Source organism: Musca domestica, unplaced genomic scaffold (assembly GCF_030504385.1).
Source record: "Musca domestica strain aabys unplaced genomic scaffold, Musca_domestica.polishedcontigs.V.1.1 15, whole genome shotgun sequence".
In the NCBI taxonomy this organism is placed as follows: domain Eukaryota; kingdom Metazoa; phylum Arthropoda; class Insecta; order Diptera; family Muscidae; genus Musca; species Musca domestica.
In genome coordinates, this window is record NW_026712207.1 from 5,097,233 (window position 1) to 5,111,065 (window position 13,833).

General features: G+C 34.3%; 2 protein-coding genes across 2 annotated transcripts; both read right to left on the bottom strand.

Annotated features, from left to right (window-relative positions):
- Nucleotides 1-5,774: 5,774 nt before the first annotated feature.
- On the bottom strand, nucleotides 5,775-6,235 carry LOC131801303 (larval cuticle protein 65Ag1-like). The gene is made up of 2 exons (XM_059119853.1): nucleotides 6,083-6,235; nucleotides 5,775-5,977 (listed from the first exon to the last, which is right to left on the bottom strand). The coding sequence occupies exons 1-2, from the start codon at nucleotides 6,196-6,198 to the stop codon at nucleotides 5,779-5,781; spliced, it is 315 nt and encodes a 104-aa protein (XP_058975836.1). The 5' UTR covers nucleotides 6,199-6,235; the 3' UTR covers nucleotides 5,775-5,778.
- Nucleotides 6,236-10,630: 4,395 nt separating this feature from the next.
- Nucleotides 10,631-11,111, bottom strand: LOC131801304 (larval cuticle protein 65Ag1-like). Its single transcript, XM_059119854.1, has 2 exons — nucleotides 10,948-11,111; nucleotides 10,631-10,835 (listed from the first exon to the last, which is right to left on the bottom strand). The coding sequence occupies exons 1-2, from the start codon at nucleotides 11,061-11,063 to the stop codon at nucleotides 10,637-10,639; spliced, it is 315 nt and encodes a 104-aa protein (XP_058975837.1). The 5' UTR covers nucleotides 11,064-11,111; the 3' UTR covers nucleotides 10,631-10,636.
- Nucleotides 11,112-13,833: the final 2,722 nt, after the last annotated feature.

Genomic DNA, 13,833 nt, shown 5'->3' on the forward strand with positions numbered 1-13,833 from the left:
GAAAATTGCCTATGCAGGTCCAGGTCTTCGTATAGCCCCTATATAATTGAGTCACCCAATATTTCATATTTTGATGATTTTACCAATGGAATTGTCTCAAAGTCCATACAAGTAGTTCCTTCTAAGTACTTTACCCTTTGGAAGAGAGTTGTCCATATAGGTCTACGATATCCCATAGCCCCCATACAACGGAACCCCCCGATATTCCGCATTTTGATTTTTTAACATCATTTTTTCCTGTAATTGTTCCAAATTGCATATTTACCCCCCACCACCCCCCCACATACAACGGCTCCCCCCCAAAATTCGGTATTTTGACAATTTTGGCGACATTATTCACCGAAACTATTTCAAATTCATTATTTGAACTTCGTAATGGGCATTACAACCTATGACAGAAAATAGTTTATGCAGGTCCACGTCCCCATATAACGATACCTCCTGATATTCGGTATTTTCATGATTTAAGCGTAACTATTCACCGGAATTGTTTCAAATTTGGTATTTGAAGTTCGAAATGGATACTACAGCATAAGACAGAAAATTGTCAATGCAGGTCCAGGTCGTCGTTTAGCCCACATTTAACAATACCTTCTGATATTCGGTATTTTGATGATTTTAGTGACATTATTCACCGGAACTGTTTTAAATTTCGTATGACAAAAAATTGAGTATGCAGGTCCACGTCTTCGTCTAGTCGAACTTAGCTGCTTTTTTACTTGTTTTGTTTAGAGGCCTAAAGGGCTTCTACTTCTTTTCACATTTTCCACTAGCCTCCATATAACGACATCTTCGGATATTCGGTATTTGGGCGATTTTAGCCACATAATCTATTTTATTTGTTTAAAATTTGGTATTTGTAGTTCTTAAGGGTTTCACCTCTTATGACGAATCATTGTCCATATACATCCATTTTTTCCTATAGCCCTATGTATCAGAACCTCCCGATTTTGACAGGAAAATAGTGGATTTGTTTAAAATTCGGTATTTGTAGTTCTTAATGAATTTTACTTCTTGTAGCCGAACATTGTTCATGTAGATCCCCATTTTAAAGATTTTGCCCATATTTGGACAGGAAATTTGTTTAAAATATTTTTATTTAGAGGCCTTAAGGGCTTTTACTTCTGTTGGTATGTCCACATCTTCCGGTGCCCTCCATACAACGACATCTTCGCATATTCGGTATTTGGACGATTTTAGCCACATTCTCTATTTGATTTGTTTAAAATTCGGTATTTGTAGTTCGTAATTGGTTCTACTCCTAGCAGCATAACATTGTCTATATAGATAAACCTTTTCCTATTGCCCCATGTAATGAAACCTCCCAATATTCTGTATTTTGATTTTCCCACAGAAATGTTTGGTATTTGAAACTCCTGCAAAAATGGTATAAGGCACATTTACTCACTTTACTGTATTTTAACGAAATTAAATGCATTAAATGGGAGATTATCCCAGACAAAAAACAAGGGAACTGATGAGAATTGGTGGCTCTTTCCGGAACCTTGGTATTCCCTGCCTTATCCCCTGGTAAACATTACCATCGTTCTCCACTAATAAACAAACGTTGTTTTTATAAAAACAACAATAAAGGGATAAAGTCTGACCATTTTGCAACAACAAAATATTACTGTATCCCGAACAAACAAGCCAACACTGTTTTACCGAAATATTTTAATATCACCAACGTTTCTCTAAAGTACAAAGCATGACACCGACGATATATCTGTATAATTCATACATATATATGTGTGTGTGTGCACACACCTGTTATATCTTACCATATCGCATTATTTTGGCTAACAAACACAGCTCAATCGAAGTTAAAAATCTAAAGCGCGCTCTCAGACTTCCATCTGAATTTAAGCTCGTTTACGATATTAGACACTGTTTGTTTCGGTGCAGCCTAAAAGTATGCTTTGGTAAAATTATTTAAGCCAGACTTGAAAAAAGACAGGCAATAACTAAGCAATAACTTTATGAATTTAATGCATTAGACACTTTATTTTTTTTAAGCTGGGAACCGAACGATTGCTACGCGTAATTTCGTATTAGAGGCTGACAGAATTTTGGAAAAATTAAAAAAAAAAAAAACAAGTAAAATAGAATCACTCGGTTTTACTGACAAATGTATACCTCCAGCCTTGAGTTAAGATTATTCAAACTGTGATTATTCAAACTGTTGACGCTTTATTGAGGAGGTTCCCAAGCAGTTGGCCAATATTGACCATATCGTATCTGACCTGAGACTGATATAAATATTACTACGTGACAGATTTGGACCATATCGACTACTTCCTATACTTTTCATGAGATATGTGCATATATTTTTGGAAATGTGGAAATATGCATGAGGTAACAGATATAGCGGAACAGTATTCCATTTTAATATATCATCTAATACAGATCAAAATATTTGTATATGCAAAAATTGAAGGAAATCGAACATTTATATCCAATTTTATGAGAAATCATAAATTCCGAAAAATTACATATCAAATCAAATTTCTGATAAAGAGAAATATTTGGATACAGCAAGTTGTAAAGAATCGCCGAATTGTTTCACAAGTTATAATAGATGAAAGTATTGAAAATTGTGACTCTTTGTTGGTGAGATACCAGAACGGGTTAGCAGATATATATAATCTTCACAACAGATCTTGCGCTAGCAAAAATATTTGGATGTGTGAAATTTGATGAGAGTTGGGTGCTTATTCCGCTTTTTTTTTTGAGCGTTTCGAATCTTGAAACTTATGTGGGGGAGGTACCAGAAGAAATGGTCAGATCTTGACCATCTTTATGACAGATCTTGTGTTGATGGAAATATTGAGATGTACCAAGTCTAACTGAAATCGGAGATTAATTTCGTACTTTATGAGCTTCTTGGATGCTCAAAATTTTGACCCTTTGTGGGGGAGGCACCAGAAGGAGTGGATAGGTATATTCCATCTTCACAGCAGGTTTTGTGTCAGTAGAAATAATAAAGTGTGTGATGCCGGATTTTATGATAGTTTTGATTATTCAAAACGTTGACCCTTAATATACCCTCCACAAGAGTATGGAGGGTATATTAAGTTCGTCATTCCGTTTGTAACTCGCTGAAATAATAATTTTAGACCCAACAAAATATATATATTCTTGATGAGCGTCCGTCTGTACGAATAAAGATAGGAAGATAGGAGGGAGGCAGGTCAAGTTCGAAGATGGGCTATATAGGTCCACGATATCGTTTAGCCCCCATATAACAGAACCCCCGATACTCGACATTTTTCAATAGATTTGTCTGAAAGTCTAAACAAGGTGTTCTTTGTGAGTACTTTACCGCCTGGAAGAGAATTATATATAGGCCCACGATATCGTATAGCCCCCATATAACAGTACCCTCCAATAACCGGTATTTTGATGATTTTAGCCACATTTTCCAATGGAATTGTCTAAAATTCTACACAAGGATATCCTTGTGAGTACTTTACCCCCTGAAATAGAATTGTCTATATATGTCTACAACATCGTACATCCTCCATATAACGGTACTCCCCGATATTCGGTATTTTGATGATTTTAGCTCCATTTTTCAATGGAATTATCTGAAATTTCTGAAATAGAATTGTCTATATAGGTCCCCAATATCATATCCCCCATATATCAACATCTTCCGATATTCGGTATTTTTAAGATTTTAACAGAATTTTTAATGGATTGTATTTTTTCGAAAATTTCCTAATTCGTTCCAATTGGTGGAGGGTATTCAAAGTTCAGCCGAACTGACTGCTTTTTTACTTTTTATAACAGATCTTGTGTTGATAAAAATATTGGGATGTGCCAAGTCTGAATGGAATCGAATCTTAATTTCTCGTTTTATGAGCTTCATGAATATTCAAAATTTTGACGCTTTGGGAGGGGAGGTACCAGAAGGAGTGGACACATATATATGTCATCTTCACAACAGACCTTGGGTTAATTTGAAGACAATCGGACTCTTACATCACAGTTTATAAGAGTAATAATTGTTAAAAATTTTCAACCTTTGTGGGGTAGGTACTTGATGCAGTGGATCGATATTGTCCATTTTCGCACTTGACCTAGAACTAAGGCAAGTATAAAAATTTGCAAAGTTTGAGCAAAATCGGATTACCCTTTCTCTTTCTGTGCAGAAAATATATTTTTTGAAAATAGAACAGTGTTTGGCTTGCTTGTTTGGGATACCGTAGTATTTTGTTGTTGCAAAATCGTCAGGCAAAATCCCATTATTGTTGTTTTTATAAAAACAACGTTTGTTTATGAGTGGAGAACGATGGTAATGTTTACCAGGGGGTAAGGCAGGGAATACCTAGGTTTCGGAAAGAGCCACCAATCCTCATCAGTTCCCTTGTTTCTTGTCTGGGATATTCTCCCCAGAAGTTATTAAAAAAAAAAATAACTTCTATGAAAAAAAAAAACATTTTTTACCCAATTGACGAGATCGTAAGCTCAATAGAAGAGGAACAAAAGAATTACATAAAACTAAAATTCTTTTGGAAATTCTTCTAAATCTTACAACCCCACTTATAAACATTTACATCTTTCTCCACTTGTTATGCTTTCGTTCAACCTGAACGAAGTAATTAACCATGTAAGTTTGTTTTGTCTGTTACAACAAAAACCCCTTCGTCGACCGTGCCTGTGTCTATTAATAGAACAGTGTTTGGCTTGCTTGTTTGGGATACCGTAGTATTTTGTTGTTGCAAAATCGTCAGGCAAAATCCCATTATAGTTGTTTTTATAAAAACAACGTTTGTTTATGAGTGGAGAACGATGGTAATGTTTACCAGGGGGTAAGGCAGGGAATACCTAGGTTTCGGAAAGAGCCACCAATCCTCATCAGTTCCCTTGTTTCTTGTCTGGGATATTCTCCCCAGAAGTTATTAAAAAAAAATAACTTCTATGAAAAAAAAAAACATTTTTTACCCAATTGACGAGATCGTAAGTTCAATAGAAGAGGAACAAAAGAATTACATAAAACTAAAATTCTTTTAGAAATTCTTCTAAATCTTACAACCGCACTTATAAACTTCAACATTTTGTGAGGGATGTACAAGAAGGATATTGCCCATCTCCGAACTCAATCTAAGTTTAACAAAAATTTTACGATGTACCAAGTTTGGGTCAAATCGGATACTAACTTTGAGAGTTATCGTGCGCACCAGCCAGACAGGTAGACGGACGGACGGACATCGCTAGATCGACTCCAAATGTCCTGCAACGGATTTGGTCCAAAGAGACTTAGGGTTTAAATCAGTTATTTCGATGGCCGCATTAAATGATATATACCCTCTCTAGTCATATGGCTGAGGGTATAAAAAATGACTAAACAAAGCACTTTGTTGACTTTGTTGTTGAAAATTTTCCTTTCGAGTTATTTTTCGAATTTTTATTTACAATATTGGCGAAGACACCATATACCTAAAATGCACGGATTTCGAGAGATCTGAATTCGAAAATGTGCAAAAGTCTTGAAAACTACCTTTTCGTAAACTTTCAAAACGCCAGTACACGTGATTCCTGTTTTTACCTCCACTTTCATAACCCACTAGATTTTTCCTGTAATTATGGAATGGTTGAATGGTGTTATCATTGAAAAGTAGCTGTAAAATACTATGGTTGTGAGAAATTGTACCTATTTATACCTAATAGTCTATCCATAGTCCTTATTTTTAGAAATGACCACAAAATAAATTGCTTAAAATTTTTTTGTAAAAAAAGATTTTTTTATTAACTTAACTAGACAACAACTACATCTTAGGCTTCAGGGGCAACGGGCAAATGGGCACCTTGGGGTTGGAAACCGTTTTCATCGGCAACATAGGTGACGGTGTAGGTTTGGCCATCATCAGCAACGAAGGAGTAAGAGCCCTTGACGGAGATAGCTTCATCTTCAGAGCCGACATTCTTCAATTGACCTTGAGCTTCAGCTTCGACACCATCGCTGGTGGCATAACTGTAATAGAGAGGGGAAATGGAAAAAAGAAATGTTGAATTAATCCATCCTTTTTTTCGTGGTCTGCGAGGCATCACAATGAGTTCGAGAGTTCTGGATACTTACGCATATTGGAAAGATTCGGGACCAACTTCAGATTCGCTCTTAAGGACAACAGCATCTTCGGCGGGAGCGGCCAAAGCCAAGGCGAAGAGGGCGGCGAAAACAATGATGAATTTCATTTTGATTTTGGTGTTTTGTTTTCCTTCGTTTGTCGTAGCTGACGTTTGAATGATACCAATTGTGGACTGGGTTCTGCAATTTATAGGAATTTTTTGTATCGTAAAGCTATTTGCATAGCTATGTTAATTTCTATGCGAAAAAATTTAAATCAGTTTATTGATTTGGTTATATATGTTACGTAACATGGTTCAAACCCTTTGACAATATTTTAACGATTCCGACAAGAATCACAGTGGCTACAAGAACAAAAACACCAAGAAATTGCTGGTATATTCAAATTAGCCGGTAAGCCATTGCCATGTTAAGCCTAGAATTGGCAGCATAAGAAGTCTCAAAACCAGATTTGAAGTCTTGACTAATGTAGGTATATCGGTGGGTGTGTGTGGAGATTAATAAAAAAATGAACTAAATTATGGTCGGCATCATTGATAGGCCTACGTCAATATATAAAAACAATGGGGCGACTACACATGGAGCATAAATGTATGTAAATCTTTAAATCAGCATTTTTGAATTAAATATTTTTGAATAAAATAAAATATTAGCAGTTCGAAAAACCATAGACCGGTACTATGGAGTTATTTGAAATTCAAAGGTTAAGGGGTGAAAATGGAATTATTTTGGGAGTTTGGCAAATATCTACATTGAATGTGGAAGTGTGTGGATTTTTCTGAATTGAGACCTCGTTCCAGACCAAACGCCTATCATCGTTTATGCTAACAAGAATTTGTGCCCATTCAAAATCGAACGTACATCCATTTTGAAAAAAAATCAAGTTGGGCGATTTGAAAGTTTTCAACGCAAAGTAACCTAAATAGAAGGGTTAGATTCCACACTTTTTTTTAAGTTTCGTATTAAGATTCTTTCGAATCCTTGCATTTTCGGGATATTGTGTCCTTGGCAATATTACTCATAATAATACGAGAATTATTTTAATCGAAAATTTTAACCCCCAAACGAGTCAATAATGTGGTCTTTTTGGTCCATTTTTAAAATATGGGTAAAAACTCCCTTTAAACGGAATCGTAGCAAGTCAAAATATTCCAAAAAATTAATTTTCATAAAATTCTACTATAGGTCTCGGAATACTTTAAAACTCTATATCGTATCTAAACGCCAAAAATGCATAAAATATCAAAAACCAAATTTTAGGGTTAGAGACATACTTTATGTGAAATTCTGCAAAATTCTCCCATAAAGCATCATTTAAGAAGGAAGGCTTCAAAGAGAAAAATATTCTTCTTTAAATTTTATTTTAAGTCGCCAAGGAAAAGAGATCTCTATTTAAACTGTATATCCAAAAAATATTTGCCTTAATATTCCCAAGAAAAAACCCAATTTTTTTATATTATCGATCAAGTTTTCCTCGGATTTATTTTGATGTTGACACCTGAGAGTACCATACAATTTTGTTCTAGGCGAATTATGTCAGAAAAAGAAATATTCTACACAAAAATCACTATAAAAATCGGAATAAACTTTATATTTAGGTACAAAAGTTTTTATGAATTACTAAATGTGACAAAGAAGTTGAAAATATTTACTAACTTTTTTTAACAATTTTTTCCGAAGCCTGATAGTAGCATAAAATTTAAATTTAGGTGAAAGGTGTCAAAGGAAAATATATTCTACACAAAATTTCATCATAAATCTCGGAATAAATTATAAACCCAGGATTTGTAGTTTTTAAGAAAATTACATTCCAATTTTATACAATCCTAGCTGAACCCGGTGCGCTTCGCTACCCCTTTTGATTTTATATGCATTCAAAATTTTTTAAACGCATGAACATGTCAGGCACAGCTGACCATGAGAAAAGCAAGAACATGTCAAATTTTTTCCTGCATATACAAAGGGTTTGTCCTTCGGAATTATAAATTTAGTAGCAAATGCCCAGCGTGCAGGAAGCTGCAATCTTTAGAAGTTGAGTGGTATTTCTGTTGCAATTAGAGAATTCGAGGTTGAAACATACTTCCCCGTAATAAGCGTATCCTTAATTAAATTGGTGTATAGTTTTTTACTCTTAGCCTAATGCCATTTCAAAGGCGTTGTGGGTCAATGCTTCCCAATCTGAATCGATTTCACACACACCTTCCATATTTCATTGAAATTGATATGTAAAATACGTGAAATAGGCCGAAAATATATATGGGAGCTATATCCAAATCTTAACCGATTTCCAACTAATTTGTAAAATTTATTATTGTAACAAATTCCGCCACACATTCTTATATTTATCGTGTTTGGTGCATAACAAACATGAAATCGGTCGAAATATTTATATGGGAGCTACACCAAAACATCAACCGATTTCAATATAATTTGACAATTTTTTTGGTACCTAAATTTCTGACCAAATTTATTTGGAATCGGACATACATATCTCGTTGGGTGCATCAAATATTTATAATTGCGAAAATATATATGGGAGCCATATCCAAATCTGAACCGATTTCAATATAATTTGACAAATTTATCTTCTGATCAAAATCCCGTCACACTTTCCAAATTTTGTTAGAATCGAACATACATATCGTGTTTGCTGCATTAAATAAACGAAATCGGTCGAAAATATATATGGGAGCTATATCCAAACCTATACCGATTTCAAATATTATTTGGCAGATTTATTTGTGTAGCAAATTTAGGCATTCATGCCTAATTTCATTGGAATCGGACATACGTATCGTGTTTGGTGTATCAAATATATGAAATCGGCCGAATATATATATATATATATATATATATATATATATATATATATATATATATATATATATATATATATATATATATATATATATATATATATATATATATTCGCCATATTCAAATCTGAACCGATTTCAATATAATTTGAGAAATTTATTTTCGGATCAAAATTCCGTCACATACTCCAAATTGCATTGCAATCGAACATACATATCGTGTTTGGTGCATCAAATAAACCAAATCTGAACCGATTTCAATATAATTTGGCAAAATTTTCTAAAAAAATGTGGCGTACACAGTGTGTTTAATGCATCAAATACATGGAATCGGCTGAAAATGGGAGCTATGTCCAAATCTGAACCTATTTCAAAATAATTTGGCAAATTTATTTTTGTTTAAAATTCCGTTACTCATTCCAAATTTAGACACTATATCTGTAGTCGATCAGTAGATATGTGCATATAAAATCTAAATTTTTAGGAGGTACTTCCGATTCTGATGCTATATCTTCAGTTTCAAGTGGAATTTCAAAAATTTATGTAGCCTATGTTACTTTTAGAAGATGTTGTAGTATACTCTGAAATTTTGAGGAAAATCAAACAAACATTTTCCTCTTTTATAGATATAGAAGAAGATATACTTTATGGTGTCAAGGGCGAATATTTAGGAATGACAAAGTTAATATACCCTCCGTTTCTATGTGGAGGGTAAAAGAAGAGAATATCATAGGTTTTTTTTTTTTTTTTTTGGAAAATTGATGCAAATATTTTTTTGATATACATTTTAAATATAGATTTATTTTCCTTGGTGGCATTAACAATTTAATGAAGAATATTTTTGTTTTTGACGTCATCTTTCGAGAATGATGCTTTGTGGGAGATTTTTGCAAAAACTCCTAAAAAGTATGTAGCTTTTGCCCTGTTTAGATAAAAAGTAAAATTTCATGACAAATAATTTTGTATTTTCCAAAATTTTGGTCTGCTAGCCATTTTTTTTTCTAAAAAGGACCAAAATGACCCCTTTCTTGACTTGCGTGTGGGTTAAAATTTTCTATCGAAATATTTCTCGTATCTTTTTTCTGCAATATTTGGCGAAGACAAAAATTAACGGATTCCAAGGAATCTTTATCCGATTTTTTCAAAAGTCTGAAGGAGGGGGAACTTTCCCCCTATACTTTGTTAACTTTTCGATGTAAACTTTTTGAAACGCCGATGCACGTATTTTCTTTTTCTTAGTTCTACTTTCATAATCTACTAAAATTTTTCAGTTATTATAAAATAAAAATAATTTTGTCGCACAGTGTATAATTGAATCCCTGTCGTTTAGGCAAGATTTAGAATTTTGACGAATTTCAGAACTTATAATAAAATTTCATGAAAAATAATTTCATAGAATATTTTGACCTGATACGATCCAGTTTAAAGATATTTTTTAGCCGTATTTAAAAAAACGGACGAAAGAGACCCCTTTCTTACAATTTTTCACCAAAATATATCTCGTGTTTTCGTCTGCAATATTGGTGACAACATTATGTACCTTAAATGCAGAAATTCCGAAAAATCTTAATCCGAAATTTTCTAAAAGTTTGGAAGCGAGCGGGAGTTTTCCCCCTCTATTTTGGTAACTTATCGAAGTAAACTTACAAACAACCAAAAAATAACTCGGTTAAAATTTTTTTGTAAAAAAAAGATTTTTTTATTAACTTAACTAGACAACAACTACATCTTAGGCTTCAGGGGCAACGGGCAAATGGGCACCTTGGGGTTGGAAACCGTTTTCATCGGCAACATAGGTGACGGTGTAGGTTTGGCCATCATCAGCAACGAAGGAGTAAGAGCCCTTGACAGAGATAGCTTCATCTTCAGAGCCGACATTCTTCAATTGACCTTGAGCTTCAGCTTCGACACCATCGCTGGTGGCATAACTGTAACGGAGATGAAATGGAATAAAGAAATGTTGAATTAATCCATCCTTTTTTTGTGGTCGGGGCGAGGCTTTACAATTTCAATAAGAGATCGAGAGTTCTGGATACTTACGCATATTGGAAAGATTCGGGACCAACTTCAGATTCGCTCTTAAGGACAACAGCATCTTCGGCGGGAGCGGCCAAAGCCAAGGCGAAGAGGGCGGCGAAAACAATGATGAATTTCATTTTGATTTTGGTTTTTTTGTTTTCCTTCGTTTGTCGTAGCTGACGTTTGAATGATACCAATTGTGGACTGGGTTCGGCAATTTATACGAAAGTGTGTATCATCAAACTCTTGGCATCTTAATCTCAATACCTATGAGATTAAATTTAAATCAGTATATTTTTCTATGTTTTCTATTATGTAATGTAGTTCAAACTCTTTGGCAATATTTAGCGATTCCAACAAAAATCAAAACTTGGCGGTATATTCAAATTAGCCGGTAAGCCATCGCCATGTTAAGCCTAGAATTGGCAGCATAAGAAGTTTCATAACCAGAATGTAAATTTAACTTATGTTGGTATATCGGTGTGTGTAGACATCGCTATGGGACGGCCAAACAATAGGCCTACGTCAAAACATAACAACGATGGAACGACTACACATGGAACATAAATGTTAGGGAAATTCATATATCACCATTTCTGAATTAACCAGTCTTGAATAAAATAAAAATAAATATTAGTAGTTCGAAAAACCAGACCCGTGTGCTGTGGAATTATTTGAAATTCAAAACGTTCAAGGGTAGTAGTGTAGAGCTTATCAGTATATCTATATTGGCCATTTAGTCTGTGGCTTCTTCTGAAATGCAATCTCGTTCCAGAATAAACGCGCATATCCTCGTTATTCTTTTAAAACCTTACTTCCATAGATTCTGTGTCCTGAATCCGGAATCGAAATATCAAATCGGAAACATATATGGGAGATATAGCTACATTTTAGAACCGCGGAAGCTAATACCTTGAAATTTGGAAAAATTTACGCAAAAATATTTTTGTGAATATCGAGGATTTATTTACATTTTCTGTGGATCAAGTACAGGTTCGATAGAGAAACTGTAGCACCTACCTTGTTTTTGAGGAAATAAAGATTTAAAAACTGTGTCGTCCCGGAAGCTGTGACCCTTTCATCCCAAAAGTGGAGGGTAATGTTAGTATAGCCACGGATCTTGATGGACCCTATTGGAATAGGTATGGAAATTACTTCAGTAGAAGGCCTGTTAAAGGTGTTCTATCAATAGAATACCTTCTCAAGGTCTGGTATTAATAGAACACCTTTTAAAGGTATTTTGTCCATAGAAAACCTGATAAAGGTCTTTGGTCCATAGAAGACCTGTAAAAGGGTCTGTTTAGGGTCTTCAATCAATAGAAGACCCCCCAAACGTCTTCTGTCTCCTGTCTACAAGAAATCTTTTAATTGTCTCCTGTATGTAGAAAATCTGCAGAAGTTTTTTCTACAAATGTTTAGAGAATTGCGATTGGGCGCCACATTTTTTTCTTTCAAATTCTACATGTTTTTCCTATATTTAATATATTTTTATCAATACAAGATGTGGTAGAATGGATTGGACGAACCTTTTCTTCAGGTACCTTCCCCACAAAGAATTAAATTTTTGAATAACCAAAACGTCATAAAATTTGGATTGAGCGTCCAATTCACTTAAAATTTCACACATCTCAGTACTTTTACTAAAACAGGACTAGGTGGACCACTACTTCTGACACTTCCCCTACAGAGGGTCAAATTTGGCAATAATTATAACTCTTATGAAAAGTGAAATAAGGGTCCGATTGTTCTTAAATTTCATACATTTCAATATTTTTCCAAACACAAGATCTGGTATCAAGATGAAATATATCGGACCTCTCCTTCACCCCACTACGGGTCGAAATGTTGAATAATTATACCTCTCAAAAAAATTCGCAAGAATTTATTCCTAAAATTAAAGGATTCCGAAGAATCTTAATCTGAAAATTTCAAAAATTAGAATTGGAAGATGCGAATTCCTCCCTTTGTTTAGGTCACTTTTCGCTGTGAATTTTCAAATACCCGATTCAGGTGTCTTCTACCATATATGAAGGGATTATTAGGTTTGTAACTTATAGAAATAACGATAGCTTCTTTGGCAGAATATTGCGTAAATAGACAACTTTTTCCTTTAGCCTCCATGTAACGATATTTTCCGACATTTGGTATTTTGATGACATTGTAGCCACATTTACCTCGGGATTTTGATTTCATAAAGGGTTTTATTCCTGCATTAGACCAAGTTCTATATAGGTGAAAGTTTCCCTTTTTTTGTGAACAAAATGCAGGTCGCATTTGTTATCGGATTGAGATGCAATTTTCCAAAAATATATATGTTTGGCCCAAGGACAAATCCTATTAAAATTGGTGAGAATCGGTTCAAATTAGCTCCCATAAATATCTTCAACCAATTTCAGATTAATTGTGCACCAAATGGCCAATATCAGCCCAAATGACCTGAATTTTGGTACATCCGACCGACTTCAGTCTAAAAGCAAGTACATCAAATTTAGTGAAAATTGGTTCAGATATAGCTTTAGCTCCCATATATGTTTCATCCGATTTGGGGCTTAAGCCCAATATCTTTATACAAGAAAGATATTTGGTACCAGAAAAATCTCTGCCAAATTGTATCAAGATCGGTTCAAATTTGGATATAGCTCACATATATATCTTTATCCAATTTTAGGTTTTTTGTGCACCAGATGGGTAATATCATCCCGAATGGACTGAGTTTCGACATTTCCGATTGAATTCATCCTAGAAACTAATACTTCAAATTTAGTGAAAATTGGTTCAGATATAGCTTTAGCTCCCATATATATGTTTCATCTGATTTGCTTGTAATATGCACCCCACAACAATGATGTTAGATACCGGGCATCAGATACTGCTCGAAAATACCTCTGCTATATTTTACCGAGATCG

What these genes read in the sequence shown, in the direction of transcription:
- LOC131801303 (XM_059119853.1), bottom strand. Translation starts at nt 6,198, where the DNA reads ATGAAATTCATCATTGTTTTCGCCGCCCTCTTCGCCTTGGCTTTGGCC. An exon ending in CCCGAATCTTTCCAATATGC is followed by an intron (nt 5,978 to 6,082) that starts GTAAGTATCCAG and finishes TCTCTATTACAG; the next exon opens with TTATGCCACCAGCGATGGTG.
- LOC131801304 (XM_059119854.1), bottom strand. Translation starts at nt 11,063, where the DNA reads ATGAAATTCATCATTGTTTTCGCCGCCCTCTTCGCCTTGGCTTTGGCC. An exon ending in CCCGAATCTTTCCAATATGC is followed by an intron (nt 10,836 to 10,947) that starts GTAAGTATCCAG and finishes TCTCCGTTACAG; the next exon opens with TTATGCCACCAGCGATGGTG.